The sequence below is a fragment of the Nomascus leucogenys genome, chromosome 18 (genome assembly GCF_006542625.1).
Source record: "Nomascus leucogenys isolate Asia chromosome 18, Asia_NLE_v1, whole genome shotgun sequence".
NCBI lineage: Eukaryota > Metazoa > Chordata > Mammalia > Primates > Hylobatidae > Nomascus > Nomascus leucogenys.
The window spans coordinates 80,870,849-80,887,249 of NC_044398.1; the positions used below are offsets into that span (position 1 = coordinate 80,870,849).

The following is a 16,401-nucleotide window of genomic DNA, read 5'->3' on the forward strand; positions in this document are numbered from 1 at the left end:
TCCAGTGCCAGGCCCATCTCTCCCATTGTAAAATATAAGCTGTGCGTTGTTTCAAAGCTGGCATTCTACTTTATAAACCGCTCTCTTATGGGTTGTGGTGGTGTGGACCAGACATGGAGCTTAATCTAACCTCAAGAAATGGGTAAAACAGTTTCTGAACGTAAAGCTGAGCATCCGACACCTTTTGGACCATGTTCATGCACCATCATTGGAGTGGAGCAGGAAGGAGCCATCGTTCATGAAGGGAGGCCCTGAACATCAAGCTGGGATTGCTCATTGCATCAAGGGCCCAGGTTACATAGCACCTTGCAGTCTCTTGTGCACTCATACTAGAGAGAACCCTCTAGATCCTCAGATACTACCTGGTCCAAGAAGTCCTCCAAGCCCCTGAGGGTAGAGAAGCAGAAATGCCTTTGTACCCTCAAACCACACATAGCCTACACTGGCTTTGCCCCCTGACCTAACCCTATATTTCAGGAACATTTTCTGCCTGGTTTTACGACTGCTACTGGACCAGAATTGATGAGGTGGAGGTAGAAGATGGCTGAACTCGACAGATGTGAATTTTCAGCGGATTATAAACAATGTTAATGGCTCCCTTCATATTTTAGCAACTTGACTCCACCACTATCAGTTGATAAGATTAAAAATTCAGTTAATGCTTGAAGCCCAAGAGTAAACTCAACACAAGGAATGAAGAATGGCAAAGAGACCTGCTTGTACCTCCATTGTAGGAGACAGTAAACCCTTTGCAAGAAGAAACCCCTCTGTGAAATGTGAAGTGCTCTGGGGGCTCAGTGAAGTGGGAAGGAAATGAAAGAAGTCCCTAAAGAGAGAGAGAAGAGGAGGCCATGGAGTCCATCACCACATGCAGTTAAGGCCACACTTCATGGGCATACGAAACAGGGTACCATAGTCAGAAAGCTCCTGAGTTTGGCTTATTGCTCTGCTTCCATCATCTTGAACTCCTGGTAATGTTTGAACAATGAGCCTTGCATTTCCATTTTGCATTGAGTCCTGAAAAATATGTGGCCTGTGCTGCATGAAGCTGACTCTCGCTTTAGACGGATGTAAATTGACTTTCGAACCACTGGGAATATGAAGAAAAGGAGGGGAAACAGAAGTGGGTGGCAGGAAAAGGGCTGGAGGGAGAAGCCTCCCTCTCCCACCTCTGGACAATGCCCACACAGGTCTAGGGAAGCTCTGGTGTCTGACCCCTCACCCCTTCCAAGAGTTGCCAACACAGGAAAGAAGTCAGCTTCACAGGGGATTCCTTCAAGTGGGGCCACACTGCAGAGGTATTAAAGAAGAAACAGCCCCTGGAAGCAGGGAACCCCACTTCAGGAATATAGATCATCAGAGTATCATTTGAACCCAATTAGGCACCCAGTAGCAGAGAGAGAAAATCTCCATTTCAAACAGAAGGGCTGTAATGGTATCTGAATGTGGTAATTTCCCTCTTCTTCCCCCTCAGCCTTCTTCATGACCGGATAACACTTGGCCAGTACATCACTCAGATTAAACCCAGTCATGGCCAATGCTCTCTCCTCATTTTAGAAGTAGAGAGAGGAAACCCTCTTGTGGGGTGGGGACAGCCTCGGGGAGCTGGAGCATTTCTGAGTAATGTCCGTCAGCACCTTGGGCTTTACAAATCTCCAGCTCACACATTTTCTCAGCTGATGAAATACAAACCCAACCAAATTAGTCTAACAGATATTTTAACAAAGATGCTCTATCCCTGTGCTACATGGCACTTAGCAATAGGTGAAAGGCACTTGAAGTGACTGTGCTCACAGTTATTCCACAGCCCCAGCAAGCATTTCTGAGGGCCTCTGAGGGGCTAGCTTTGGAATCCCTCTCATCGTCTCTGGGAGGCCTGCCCTCAAAGTATACATATGGCTCAGCCGAAGTGTCAAGAGGCAAGGAGAGGGGAGGAGGTGGCAGTGGGTGGGGGGGAAGCTGTGCTAGAAGCTTCTCTGACTCTTTTCTATGTCCTGCTCATTGCCTTGTAAGGAGAAGAAGGCTAACCTTGCTTTCTCCTCTCTAGAACAAAGGCTCTCCGCATCACTTGCATCCTTTAACAGCCTCCTTCTCCAAAAGGGCCTTTCGCCCTCAGACCTTTCCCTAGTTCCTGGCTCTACCCCTGGGCATGAATGCCACAGTGAGACAAACAGGGCAGGCTCCTTAGGGACCTCCAGCCTGGCATGACATAAGTGGGGTGTGCAGAGGGATAGAGTGGCAGATGGGACCTGGGGTTGGCCATGGACCTACTCTGAGCCCCTGTAGCGCCACTGATGAAATAGAGTAGAAGGCTCCCTGGGGACCCTTTCCCATCAGGCATTTGCACAACCCTCTGGTTCCTCTCTAGTCCCACTACCCACCTTGCATTTGAAAGGCTTCACGTCAGAGTGGACGATCATGTGTGCCTTGAGGGTCTGCTTTTGCACGAAGCTCTTGTAGCAGAGGTGACACTGGTAGGCGCGGATGTTGGTGTGGATCAGCACGTGCCGCTTCATGTTGGCCAGCAGGGTGAACTCCCGCCCACAAATCCCACACTTGTGCTCCTTCACACCCTGCAGGGAGGCAAGATTCAGAAAAGTGGTGATTGACAGGTAACATGCTTTCATCAGGATCATAGGCTTCGTTTTCCTCTCTGCCACATAAATCCACAAAGAGCTTGGTGATAGATGTTGAGTTTCAGATAGTGTAGCTTCAGCCTTGTTAAATTACTATTTTCTTGAAAAGCGTTGATTATATAATCTTTTTTTTCCTTCTGAAAACCATAAACTAGTCAGACTATTAGAGGAAAAGAAAGCTCTTGCTTTTGTTGTTCCAGCTGCTGCTGGGGTTAAGTCTCCAGTGATAGTTCTTGAGGATTAACAGGCTTTTAGTAAGAGCACTATGGGCTGATATGCAATGAGTCTATAATCCAGCTTTCATGATAATGAAAAAATAAAATCTTCCAAAATGATATTATCATTTCTCTTATGGAAACCAATGTTCTCTTGGGTTCTCATTAATGGACTTGAAAATCCCAGAACAACTTATATCCACACTGCAGTAAATTACAACTTAAATTACAACTTATAAAGAAATTTGGCAAGAGATAGCTTTCTGAATGAAGAAACAGGATGGGAGGCATTCTTGTTTCCTTGCTGTGCATGAAGGTGTGTTTGAACCAAGGCCCTTAATTGAGAGCATTTCCAGGGACTCACAGCTTGAGCTGGGCATTCACTAATCCTGACTATCCATTACTTCCCCACAAAGGCCTTTGCAAGAGGTCTTGACCCAGAATGACTTTTGGGAAGAAAAATTTAGAGAACCAGGGCACTAAACTGAAGGTTATCATAGGATTAGAACAAGTTACTTAGTTAACAACTGTACCTGATGAAATCCATATTGCCTGGTATTCATAGTGGCTGAAGGAGGGAAGGAGGGATTCCGAGCTCATCTCTGACTCTCTCTGTCTATGTTTCCATTTCTTTACTTTGAGGTATGGTAAGAAAGAACCACTCTGCAGTTCTGGTGGGCCCATGGTACTAAATGGTGGATTCAGCTCTCTGCCCAGCTGTTTACTGGCTATAAAACTTTAGATGAATCGTGTGGCCTTTTTTAGTGAAGCCTTCTCATCACAAGATGAAGTGGTGGGTCAGGAGAACCCTGGGGTTCTTTCTAACTTAAGCACTGTGTCTAGTCCAGATGATGGTACATGAGTATGCATTTATGCTAATAAGGAGACCTAGAAATCAACCTCCTTTAGAAATTAAACTTTGATTCTGCCTAAGGAGATGAATCTTTAAAATGTAGTGCATATTCAAACACTGAGTTTAAGATTATAAAATTAATGAGAAACATTTTCATAATGGATTTTAAATTTTATTTTAGCATCTTTCTTTTCTTTTTTTTTTTTTTTTTTTTGAGACGGAATCTCACTCTGCTGCCCAGGCTGGAGTGCAGTGGCATGGTCTTGGCTCACTGCAAGCTCCGCCTCCTGGGATCACGCCATTCTCCTGCCTCAGCCTTCCGAGTAGCTGGAACTACAGGTGCCCGCCACCACGCCTGGCTAATTTTTTGTATTTTTAGTAGACATGGGGTTTCGCCGTGTTAGCCAGGATGGTCTCGATCTCCTGACCTCGTGATCCGCCCGCCTCGGCCTCCCAAAGTGCTGGGATTACAGGCGTGAGCCACCGCACCCGGCCAGCATCTTTCTTCTCTCAAGATTTTCTCTGGGCTTGGCTCTGATCCATTTGTTCTGAAACCAAGGAGACGTTTCTGCTTATCACTGTTTTCAGAATTCTTTAAAGAGAAGTCTGTTTCTAAAGTAAGATTCACCTGTGGGCTGGCCTAGACTGCAAATGAGCAGGAGCCTGGACACAACTTTAAGGCAACAAAGGAAGGCGTTGTCTCTCTGACAGGATCAGTGGAATCACAGAGTCGGAGCCTGTCAGGTGGTCAGGGGTGCGAACAGGGAAGCAGGTGGAAAAGAGGAAGTGTTCACTGTAGAGTGGCCAAGGCACAAGTGCCTGTGTCAGAGATTCCTGAGTGACCTCCCATGCCTCAGTGTCTTCAACTGCAGATCGGGAGTAGCTCTTAGAGTTGTTGAGAAGTAAATAAGGATTAAATGAAGAGGGAAACACCAGTCATATAGCAAGTGTTCAACAAATACTACCTCTCACTGTTTGCTGACACCTCTCATTAAAATGTATTTTGTTTTCTAATTCAAATGAAACTTATTTCAGACACCAGGCTGTTTCTTCCATTTTGACTTCATTTTCTACCATCTTACAGGATCTTCATATGCTCTAAAATGCACTTTTCATTCCTTTCCCACATACAAAGGAGCCCCTGAAGTTAGCAAACGGTCCCCTTTATGGCTGAATCCCAGTCTGGGTCCTTTGTTGATGGTTCCTGCACTTGGCAGGCAACTCCCCTCTGGATAGCATCTACAGGTGCCTTTTATAGGTCAGGAGCTGTTTGTGCAGAGCCCACAAGGCAGCCACACATTTCATCTCTGCTGCAGAGCCAGAAAATACCCTGTGTTTTGTCCTAACCTAAGAAGTGAAACGTATTATAGCACGGCAGAAACATTGTCTTGGCTGGGCAAAGTCCTCTCCTGACCTTTAGAATTAAAGAATGCTTTAGAAACTCTGGCTTGCTAGAAGTCTTTCCTGCCAAGAAAACCACTTGAGGTTAAGGGTGTGAGAGTAGGAGTCAGTGGGGGCAAAACTCCCTCTCAGAGGCTCAAAGCAGGTTCCATAGTTTAGCTGGGGTAAGATTTCAGGGACACCACTAGGGCCTTGTTTTAGTTCAGTCTGAATGACTCCAGGGCTATGGTTGCAAACTGGGCTGAACTTAGACGCTCGGGCCTGTATTTCCCCTTGAAGACCTGAGCACAGAGAAGATCAAACAAAACCAAACAGAGAAGGATGCTTTCTCATGCCTCCTACAATATAAACCACAGGGCACTTCACCCAGCTAGGCACGGGTTCAACACAGGGAGGCATAGGCCCTGCCGGCCTCGGCCAGGCTCTGCTTCCCTTGGAGAGCTTGCATATGAAGCAGGTCTCACAGTTGAGGGAGAAAAAAATCCAAAAAGTTTTCCACTGCTTCAACAGTACAAGACCAAGAGAATTATCCAGAAGGTGCTCCCTGGCACATCCCAGGCACAGAGCTGATCTAGGTCTGATGACACACTCATGCTAGTGCCTTGGATGAAGTTTCTAGAAACCGAATCTGCAAGATTCTTGGAGGCTAGGGAGCATCCTTCCTCATCTCCTCTGCAAATGTCTGCATTATTTATTTCTAGGCCTACCCTAGAGTCTAGAAGGCCGGTGAGGCAAAGGGCTTGGTCGAGAATCGTTCTCTCTTATTTAAACGTGAGGAAGGACCTCAGGGCTCGGCCAAGGGACCGCTTGTCCGGGGTTGCCCAGCTCCTTGGGGTAAGGTGCAGAGCGGCACAGGCGTCCCGCTCCCCAGGGCTCTGCTCTGGGCCCCGCTCCTCTTCCCAAGACCCCGCCAGCCCCACCAGGGGCCCCGTGGTACCTTGTGGGTGAGGGAGTGCTGCTTGAGGTGGTGTGGCTGCACAAACTCCATGCCGCACTCTGAGCAGATGTAGGGCCGGATGTCCTTGTGCTTCATCATATGGTTCTGCAGCTGGCTCGGGTACTGGAAGGTCTTGTCGCACTCGGAGCAGTTGTACTGGATGGGGCCTCGGTGCGTGGTGAGGTGTCTCTTCAGCTGGGCCAAGGTGGGGAAGTCGAGGCCGCACTCCACACAGATGTTCTCGCGTCCACTGGCGTGCTTGGCTTCGTGGGCCTTGAGCTCGCTGGGGTAGGCAAAGCCGCGGCCGCACACGCGGCAGTTGTGCGGCTTCACCTCGCTGTGCTGCATCATGTGGCGCTTCAGGTGGCTGGTCTGGGTGAAGGCCTTGTGGCACACCTGGCACTTGTGGGGCCGCGTGCCCTGGTGGGTCAGCATGTGGGTATGCAGGTGGCTGAGCTGCTTGAAGAGCTTCCCGCAGTGCGTGCACGCGTGCGGCTTGATCCCACTGTGGCCCAGGATGTGGGTGACCAGGTTGTACTTGGAGGTGTAGGACTTCTCGCAGGTAGGGCACTGCCAGCGCTTCTGCGCGCCGCCCACGTCCACGTAGTAGCTGTCATCGATCTGCACGTTCACGTCCACCCTCTCCACCTTCTGCTTGGTCTCCTCGCTCTCCTGAGGCTCGGCTTTCCGGGGCAGCAGAGGTTCCGGGGGCTGCTTGGGCAGGAAGGTGTGCCGGCTGAAGTGGAAGGGCGAGGACGAGGGCACGAAGAAGGGGAACATGAGGCCCGGGTGGACTTTGGGGTAGTAGGGGTAGGGCGTGGGCAGGAATGGAGTGGGCGTCGGCTGGGGCCACACGGCGCTGGGCTTAATGGGTTCCTGCTTGACGGGCTTGCCCCCGAAGTGTTCCAGGCTGCGGTAGAATTGGAAGCCCACGTTGCACAGGTCGATCATCTGAGAGTCATACTTGGGGCCCGGGGGCTGCGGGAACAGCAAAGGGAGTTTGGGAAGGCCATGGTTTTTGTTCTCCTCCGAGTGAAGGGCGAGGGTGGCTTCTTCTGCAGGGTGGTTATAGGGCATCTTTGTGGGCATGCTCTTCCGTTTCCTAGACCCCGCTCCTTCGAAGACCCCGGGGAACCCACCTAGGTCTCCTGGAGGAGGTTCATACCGAAACTGGGAAAATGGCCCTCGGAGAGCTTCTGGGAAGGGGTGTCTTTGGGGAGCCTTTCCCCGAGAAGCCACTGGCTGCAGGCAGTGGGGAAAGGAGGGGGTCTTCTTCACAGCCAAGTTGAAATGCACATCCTCATCTTTGATCACCTTCATTTCCTTCTGCATCCTTGGCAATTTTCCTTTAAAGAGAAAGAAACTTGTGTGTTTTGGTTTTGTTTTGTTTTAAATCCTCTTTTCCCTAAAGGATTCTGGCTATTTATCAGTACTAATTTATGAAGAGTAATACTTGCTTAATATGGACCCTCATTTATCCTAGGGCTGTTCAAAATATCGCTTTTCTTTCTCCTTGCAAACCCAGCTATCAATATGGATAGCACTGGCCTCTTGGGGTGACCCTAGGGCTGAATCAAATTGGGCCCCAGTGTAAATCCAGCCACAAAACCACAAGGGGTGATGGTAGGAAGAGAAGTGGACTAGTTTGGGAAGAAATCTGAGAACTCATCTGTCCATTGCCCCCATTTAAGATCAGGGTACCAAAGTCCAGATAAATGAAATGACATTCTCAAGTTACACAGGTACTCACTGAAGGAGTGAGCACTAGACCCGTTCTGCTGCAACTTTTCAATCTGAGATGTAATTACATCTACTAATGGTGATTGGAAAGTGACTTTTAGGGTCTTTTTTTTTTTGTAAGAAAACCAATTTTCACTGCTGCTCCCTTGCTTGGGCCTTTGCTGCTGGAAAATGAGGATATTCAAAGCCTCATAGGAGAAGGGATGTTAATGCTTAACTCAGATCTAATCGTTTCTGAGTACCCACTCTGAGTAAGGTGTGCTACTAAGGCATAGGGAGTGAATGACATAAACATGATTTTAAAAAGCATATTGAGTAGCTCAATGTTATAAAGTCATCCTGGCAATGTACACATTCCAGTCTTAAACCTGAAGCAAGCTGGAATGAAATACTCCTTTATTATATGAAATAAAGCCGCACGTGGGTCTCTCCTTTCAGACAGGTGTCAAAGTATAAAGGGCAGGCTTGATGACTCCTGTGATGCCTGACATTTCCCCTGCTGACACAGCCAGTTACTGTGTCCTGAGACATAGGCGTGTCTGAAAGAGCTGGTGGTAGGACTAGAGTCTGAACCAGGGGCAGTGTTTTTCACGTCTCCTTGCCAGTTTTCTTTCTTTCTTTTTTTTTTTTTTTTTTTTTTTTTTGGAGATGGAGTCTGGCTCTGTTGCCCAGGCTGAAGTGCAGTGCAGTGGCACAATCTCAGCTTACTGCAACCTCCGCCTCCTGGGTTCAAGTGATTCTTGTGCCTCAGCCTCCCGAGTAGCTGAGATTACAGACGTGCGCCACCACACCCTGTTAATTTTTGTATTTTTAGTAGAGACGGGGTTTCACCATTTGGCCAGGCTGGTCTTGAACTCCCGATCTCAAGTGATCCACCTGCCTTGGCCTCCCACAGTTGTGGGATTAGGATTACAGGCATGAGCCACTGCGCCTATCCTTGACAGTTTTCTGTCTTCTTCATGTGGATACTGACAGAATGAACCGAGTGCCAACTCCACATTTCCAGTGAAGGTCAGTTCTACCCAAATCCTCTGAGTTTGAATGGGATCAATCCCTTTCGCTCATCAGATGCTCCCACGGAGCCAGCTGGCTTGGCCAGGTGTAAGGTCTGATGTAGGGCCACTGGAGACAGGGCTGACATAGAGTCTTAGACTAACTCAGGGCTCTAGCCCCTGAGATTGTCTACAAACAAGGCAATATGGGGTGAGGGTCCCAGGGGTGAGAGGGCCAACAGTTTTCAGTGATTTTCTATGATCCTTGGCGAGTCAGATACAGCTTTTACAATGATCCAGCTATTCTTAAATTCTTAAATAGCATGTGTGTCTTTTTGGGAGGCTTGAGAGCTGCAGTGCAATTAAAACAAAAATGAGCCTTTTTTTGTTTGGTTACCTAGTCTATATACAGACAATCCAATGAGGAAAAAATATGTGCCTTATTATATAACTATCTGGGCATTATTTAAAGCTGTATGTGAAACTGGACAGATAACTAAAAAATAATGCTTAATATTTGCTTTGTGCTTATGTGAGTGGAAAGATAGCCCCAGCTTGTCTTTCTTACCATGGGTTTGGGGCTTAGTAATTATGAGCAAGCTCTTGTGTGTCCAGCAAATGGGAGGCCCAGCCCGTGTCTTAGCTTTGCTTCCTCCTAAAATTCTTACTGCAATGCTAGATCTTCTTCCATTGCTGCCTCAAGGGCCAAGCAATTGTAGGAAGTGACAAGGGCAGTGGGAGAATGAAATGTCTAGCTTTATGAGACCCGGAGGGGTGTGGGTGGGTGAAATGAGAATCGTGCTGCTGCTATCAGAAAGGACCAGCAGGAGGATGGGGAAACAGAGGTTCTTTGATGGTTTTTCTTGTTTACTAAATCATCTCTTAGCTTGCAATCCAGCAGGTCCTGATCTCTAGATTCACATAGAGTTATACAGGGTGTGGCCCTGGCCCAAGAATTTGTTGCATCTATAAAAATAATTGACTTTCAACAAGACTAAATGTGTCCTGCTGAATTGGAGGGGAAAATGGCAGATCCTTTCCCTATTATTTCATTTGGAACACAGTTGGTTTTATAACCCCTTGAGAGATAAATTTCTTTTAGCAGAAAGGCTGCTCAGATTGGAAAAGTCTCTTCCAGACTACAAGTACCTATGGCAAACCATTGCAGAGCCCGTTGAGAAGCAAACTGGTTCTCTTTTTACAATTTTCCTCTGATTAAAAGAGGCAATACTTCTTGGTACATACTAGAGATCTTGGGTTGAGAATTAGTGAAAAAGAAACATGTCAGAACCTGGGCCAAAACATACTGAGTTTCCTGTGTATTTTATTATTAAGAAAGTACTTCTTCTTAAGTACATGGCTAATGACGTGTTGTATCTTTATACAACGTGCTGTAGCTTATACTGGAAAGCTACTGACTTGGAATGGAATGTTATCACTAATTTTGAAACGGAAGTTATTTCAGTCTATGCACATTATTATTGCTTTTGTTTAATATTTTTGTTTTAGTTATGACATAATCAACTAATTGTTTCCTTTTAATACATTAGGAGTTGTAATATACTCCTAATATAATGTTAATCTCAAAAGCATATTTATTTTCAGCATTTGAATTTTTATCACCATTGTCCTAGTAAAGCAAAAAAAAAAAATGTTGAACAGAGATGATGTGGCTATTTCTTTAAACATAAATGGCACAATTATATCCCCAAATGCAGAGACTTTAGGTGCATACATTTTAATTTTTTACGTATTTTAATGTCATAATATTAATTTCCCCCAGTTTCTGTGTGTATATATAATGATTCTCCCACCCTTAAAATAGTAGTCTGTGCACACTAGAATAAAATCAGAAACCCAGAAAGTTTTTTAAAAAGTAGGATCTCGGCCGGGCGCGATGGCTCATGCCTGTAATCCCAGCAAACTTTGGGAGGCTAAGGCAGGTGGATCACGAGGTCAGGAGTTTGAGACCAGCCTGGCCAAGATGGTGAAACCCATCTCTATTAAAAATTCAAAAATTAGCCAGGTGTAGTGGCGGGTGCCTGTAATCCCAGCTACTTGGGAGGCTGAGGCAGGACGATTGTTTGAACCCAGGAGTCGGAGGTTGCAGTGAGCCGAGATTGCACCACTGCACTCTAGTCTAGGCGACAGAGCAAGACTCTGTCTAAAAAAAAAAGAAAGAAAAAAGTAGGATCTATCCAGGGAAATTTTTACAGACATTTAAAACAGCAGTCCCTTTCTGAATACAGATGTTTTTCTGCATAAAGACCTTAAGGATCATCACCGGTCCCTACAGAGGTCAAGGAGAACTAGATCTGATTTCTCCTTGGCCTGCTTGAAAGAGAGATCAGCTGTGGCTGCTTCTAGCTATTAATATCCCTGCCTTTGAGCACCAGCACCAGGTGATAAGGAGAAGCCCTAGATGGTGAAACAACAACAACAACAACAAAATCTAGCAAACAAACCGTTCTGGGGAAGGGGAGTGTTGAAGGGAAAAGCAGGGGAAGGATATCTCCCTGAGGAGGTCATTTATCTTGAAATCAGTTAAGTTAAAATTCTGGGTGTCCTGAGCAAAAATATTAATAGATTCATAGAAAACCTCAATGTGTACCACCCACATGCTCCCCTCTATTTCTTAAAGTAGATCCACAGGCACCTATAAAACTGACAGGATTCTTATGCAGGAGGCAGGAGAGGCTTGGGGATGGCAATCTGGTTATGAGACCCAAAACATGAGGAGGTGGGGCAAGCCCCACTCTGAGTCATTGATCCATGGCTGCCTCCAGAGGCCCTGGAGAAACTGTAAGACAGTTCCCCACCAGGAAGAGTTGAAACAACATGCAAAAGGAAAGAAGAACTGAAAATGTAAAAGCCACTGCTGGGTGTGGGATAATGGAAAGAGCGTTGGTTTGGAACCTGAAGGTCTAGGTTTGATTGTTGGCTTTGTGCTAGCAGCTGTGGGAGACTGAGTAAGTTACTTTTGAGGTTTGATTTTCTCATTCATGAAATGGGAGTTAGGATATCCCCATAGGGTTGTTGGAAATTTAGAATGTGTATGAGAAAGTATGTTAAACACTAGACAGTATGCTGCCCTTAAGGAGTGAGAAAGAGTGGACAGGAGAGGGGGACTGGGTTTTGATCGGTGGTGTGATGCTGTCTGACATCATGTCTGTTTTCGAAGCTGAAGCTCTTGATCACGACTGATGGCATCTGGGCCTCTGCCTTGCAAGTTAACCAAGACTTTACCCATTTATCCTGAGTTGGTCTTGTCACAGCAGCGAAGGTGAACCACGCTCAAAAAGGCTATGGATAAGGCTAGGGTGAGTTTATTCATACCATGTGGCGATAAACCATGTAGTTAAAGAACACCTCCCCATCCCTTCTCTATGGCTGTTTTTGCTATTACGGAGATGTTTTCAAGCTTATATTAGTAACAGTTTGCTTTGATGAATGGGGAGTTGAAGCAAAGGCTGATCTCATGAGCTATTTCAGCCAGTGTGTGAGAAACTGAAACATTGCCCTGAATCTAACATCAGAGGTCACCTTCCTAGGGACAGAAGGACGTTTGTCAAACCCAAAGTCTCAGACACTAGAATAGCGCTGGGTCAACATTAGCAAACCAGCTCTTACAATTCTTGCTAAACTGTGAAGACAGGGACTGGATCTGTTTTATTCACTGCTGCATCTTCAATTCCCGGGATGGTGCCTGGCTCAAAGTAGATGCCCAATCAACTGCTTTGGGATGAGAGAAGAAATGGGTGGTTCTTCTTTTTAAAGTCTCCCCATGAAGTTTTAAAAGGTATAATTTTATCTTGCATTATTTAGACTTTGGATGACTTTCAGTACTTCCCTAATGAAATCATCGGCACATCTATAAGTTATTAGCTAGTTATTATGAAAAGAACTTGATACACACGCTTTGTGTGAGCTGTTGCTTACCCTCCTCATCCAAGGGCACTATTCTCTGAACTAACTCTCAGATTCAGGGTAAGCCCTAAATCCTGGCTACACTAATGCTGGAGAGCCATTATCAAAGTGCCACCAAGTTCTCCAAGCCAGCCAGAAAACAGATTCCTGAAAAGTCCAAAGGGCAGTCATGGGTAGAAAGAAAGACTCCTGGACTGAGAAAGGGAAATGTAAAGCAAGAGTAGGTGGTCACCCTGCACTCTTCCACCTAAAAAAATGTTTGGGAAATTAGTAGCAGCCCATTCTTTGTACTAATAAGAGGGAGAAGACTTTAGAATAATCATACATTTCCATTGTTATGGTCAGACATTGTTCTAAGGTCCCTGGCTGTCTACAATGCATCACCCAAACCCAATAGGCTATAAATCAAGAAACAAATAGCTTGAAAAGGAAAATATTGGGTTCATCTGTGTTAAAGGAAGCTGGGACTCAGATAGCTTCCTTAACTGCTATTATCCATAAGAGTTAGTTATAGAAATAGGGAAATCGGGAATGAATGAATTTTAAAACCAAAACCAAAACCTCGTTTTTGACCCATAAGGACCAATGAGAGAAATCCAAGGCCTGACCAAGATAAAACCACATTTTGTTTTGGGGGAAATATGCTGCTAATAATGGTCTTTGATTGGGAATTCACCTACTGCACCAAAATATAAATATTCCCCAGATAAAATTACTGGTATTTTGTGGTTCGCATTCAAATCAAAGGTCATTCCAGTAAATATTCTTGAAAGAGTCACAGTGAGCCAGCATGCCAGGGGCAAATCTCTTTATCTCTCCTCCACCACACTGACTCTGTTGGTCCTGAAATTCACAAAAAAATATTCACTCTTCCATGAAAGAGAGAAAATGAACTCTTTATTCCTTGAAGCTTTCCCATTTTCATTGGAAAATGTTACATTTTACTCTCGGAGGCCCTGACTTCCCTTGTAATATGAGAGTGGCAGTTTACTTATGTGATGTACCCCAGAGCTCTGTTCTCAACAGAGGTGGAAGCAGGGAAAAGGTGAGAGTCAAGGAAAATGGTGAGAATAAACAACAGTGTGAAGAGAAGCAAAGGGTAGGGGGTGGGGAGGACCACAGGAAGGCAGAGGAGGATAGACACAAACTGGCGGGTTATCTTCTCTGTTCATACCAAGGATCTCCTAGTGAGGCTCCTCTGAAGAGGGATTTTTAAGTCTTAAAATGAAACGTTCTAACGTTTCAACATAATTGTCTTAATATATATGAACTTGTACTGCTGAGTTCTTCATTTGTAGATATTTGGCAAGTAATGATTCAGTCTGGCATTCCTGCGATTGGCAGGAATAGAACGGTCTCAAAAGATAGCTGGCAAATGGAGCAATATGTGGTCAAAAAAGTGACTGTTCTGCCTCGTCACTCTCTGGGTCAGTGGTAGAACCAAAAAGAGGTAACCCGATGCTGGGCCAGGCCCCAGGACCCTTCCAAATGCCCTTCTGGCCCCCATTTAATTTATAAGCCCCAATTCCTCCCATTTTGTTATAAAAATAATCTGTCAGCCCATGATGCGGGCTGAGTCCTCTAGGTGGCCAGAAAATATGATTTGGTGATGAGACGTGTTCACACGTGAAGTAGCCAACTGAACTCACAAAATCAATTTTTGGAAGTTCCTAAATACAAACAAGACATAATATAAAGTCAAGTTTAGTTGTGTATTGTTTAAATTGTCCATAATGAACATTTGTATATCTTAAATGTATATGTTGATAAGAAGCCCTTAGTAAAAAAATTATCAACAACAGATTCAGCTACTAACTTGCATAGGTTAAAATGGATGTGGGTTTCATTTAGGAAAGAGAAGTTTTTCTTTTAAGTGCTGAATACCTAGGCCTAGTTTCTGGAAAGCAGGAGTGAATATAATTATTTGAGCTTGGAACAGCTGGCTAGTGTGTTGGGGTTATCTCTGTCCTCGTGACCCATTTAAAGGAAGGAAATGAATTGGAGATATGACTTAGCAGTTCTCTCCCCCAACCCTCAGAGCTAGTATATCTCTTATAGATGGTGCTGTAACTAGAATGTAGGATTTTTCTCCAACTTTCTTTGGAGGGAATGTCTTTAGAATATATGTTGTTTGTTCATGTTCATAGATCAAATAAATTTGATAAACTTACTCTTAGCTACACAAAAAATACATACACATGTTAGAAACCTTCATTTTGTCCACCTCTGGAAATGACAGCATATTCAGTCTGGTGGGCTCCAGAATTCAGTCTGGTAGATAGTACCAGAAAATATGATGATCTGCAAGCAAAAGTGCTGAGAATCAATGCATAATTGATGAGGTTAGCCATCTGTGGAAGGAGCCTATTTTAAAAGTATAACTCAAGGGAATATTAGCTGGGGAGAGGTTGATAGAAATATTTTGTATTTTGCTTGGTAATTACACAACTCTGTAATTTGTCAAAATTTAAAGAACCAAAGGAATGAATTTTACCGAATTTAAATTAAAAATAAGTTAAAAAAATATAAAAGAAATATATAAAAAATGCTATTCTGCACATCGTTATTAAAAGTGTGTATGAGGATATTCAGAAAACATCCAGCAATAGTCAAGGTGACCAGACCCCACCCAATAATCAATTCATATTTGTGGAATCTGTCCAATGACATTCATATGATATATACAGAGGGGAACAGGGTTATGAGAATTTAATTATCTTAATTCCTGCTCTATCCAAAGGAAAGACTTTAAATATCGTAGATACCAGCATTTTTGTGTGTGTATACTCTATTCAGCAAGAATATTGTGGGGGCAGGGATGATGCATCAAGTTATCCTTCAAGGTAGTCTTTTGCCTTGATTGCATGTTCAGTAAACAATCTTCTATAATTGCCCTAACATTCCTTGAAATGCAAAATCATCTGGAGCCTGGCACAGTGGCTCATGCCTGTAATCCCAGCAACTAGGGAGGCTGAGGCCAGAGGATTGCTTGAAGCCAGGAGTTTGAGATCACTGTCTCTGCAAACAACAACAGCAGCAATAACAACAACAAAAAACTTAGCCAGGTATGGTGGTATGGGCCTGCCTTCCCAGCTACTCAGGAGGCTGAGGTGGGAAGATTGCTTGAGCCCAGGATTTCAAGGCTGCAGTGAGCCATGATCATGCCACTGCATTCTAACCTGGGCAACACAGCAAGACCCCGACTTAAAAAATAAAAAATAATAATAATAAAGTAGCCTGCTATCAGTGGACACGATCATTCTGGCCATTAGAAAATATACTTCTACCTCTTGTAAATCAAAAGATTGGTATTGATAGGTCACTCTTGGGTATCATTTCCCCTAAGCTTGATGAACTGAGTTCTCTGACAATATGGAAGTTGTTTATTATAATAATCTCCACACTCACAGGCCAAATCCTAAGTTGCCATGGCCCCACCAGATGCTGCTCTCCCATGCAGCCTACCTGAGCAGCCAACTGCCTTCTTTCTTTGACATTTCATTGGCTGTATCCGCCACATTGCTGCAAGATTCTGCAGGGCAGGAGGAGGAGAGAACCTTCCCTAGTGGAGTCTTTATGGAGACTTCTAGATGAAACCTTCCTTTCCACAAGAGCCAGAAGCAAACCCCTCACTTCCCTGAAGCCTATCACAATTGTTGGATGTTCCACTCATTGGCAGGGTCCTGTGCTGCCAGTCACC

General features: G+C 44.9%; 1 protein-coding gene across 1 annotated transcript in view; it reads right to left on the reverse strand.

Moving 5' to 3' along the window:
- The window catches only part of ZNF366 (zinc finger protein 366), a 67,427-nt gene that overhangs the window by 14,033 nt on the left and 36,993 nt on the right, over positions 1 to 16,401 (reverse strand). The window contains exons 2-3 of the mRNA XM_003266046.3: positions 6,043 to 7,388; positions 2,382 to 2,573 (exon numbers count right to left, since the gene is read on the reverse strand). Coding sequence (XP_003266094.1) covers positions 2,382 to 2,573; positions 6,043 to 7,374 — 1,524 coding nt within the window. The 5' untranslated portion in view covers positions 7,375 to 7,388. The remainder of the gene's footprint in view (positions 1 to 2,381; positions 2,574 to 6,042; positions 7,389 to 16,401) is intronic.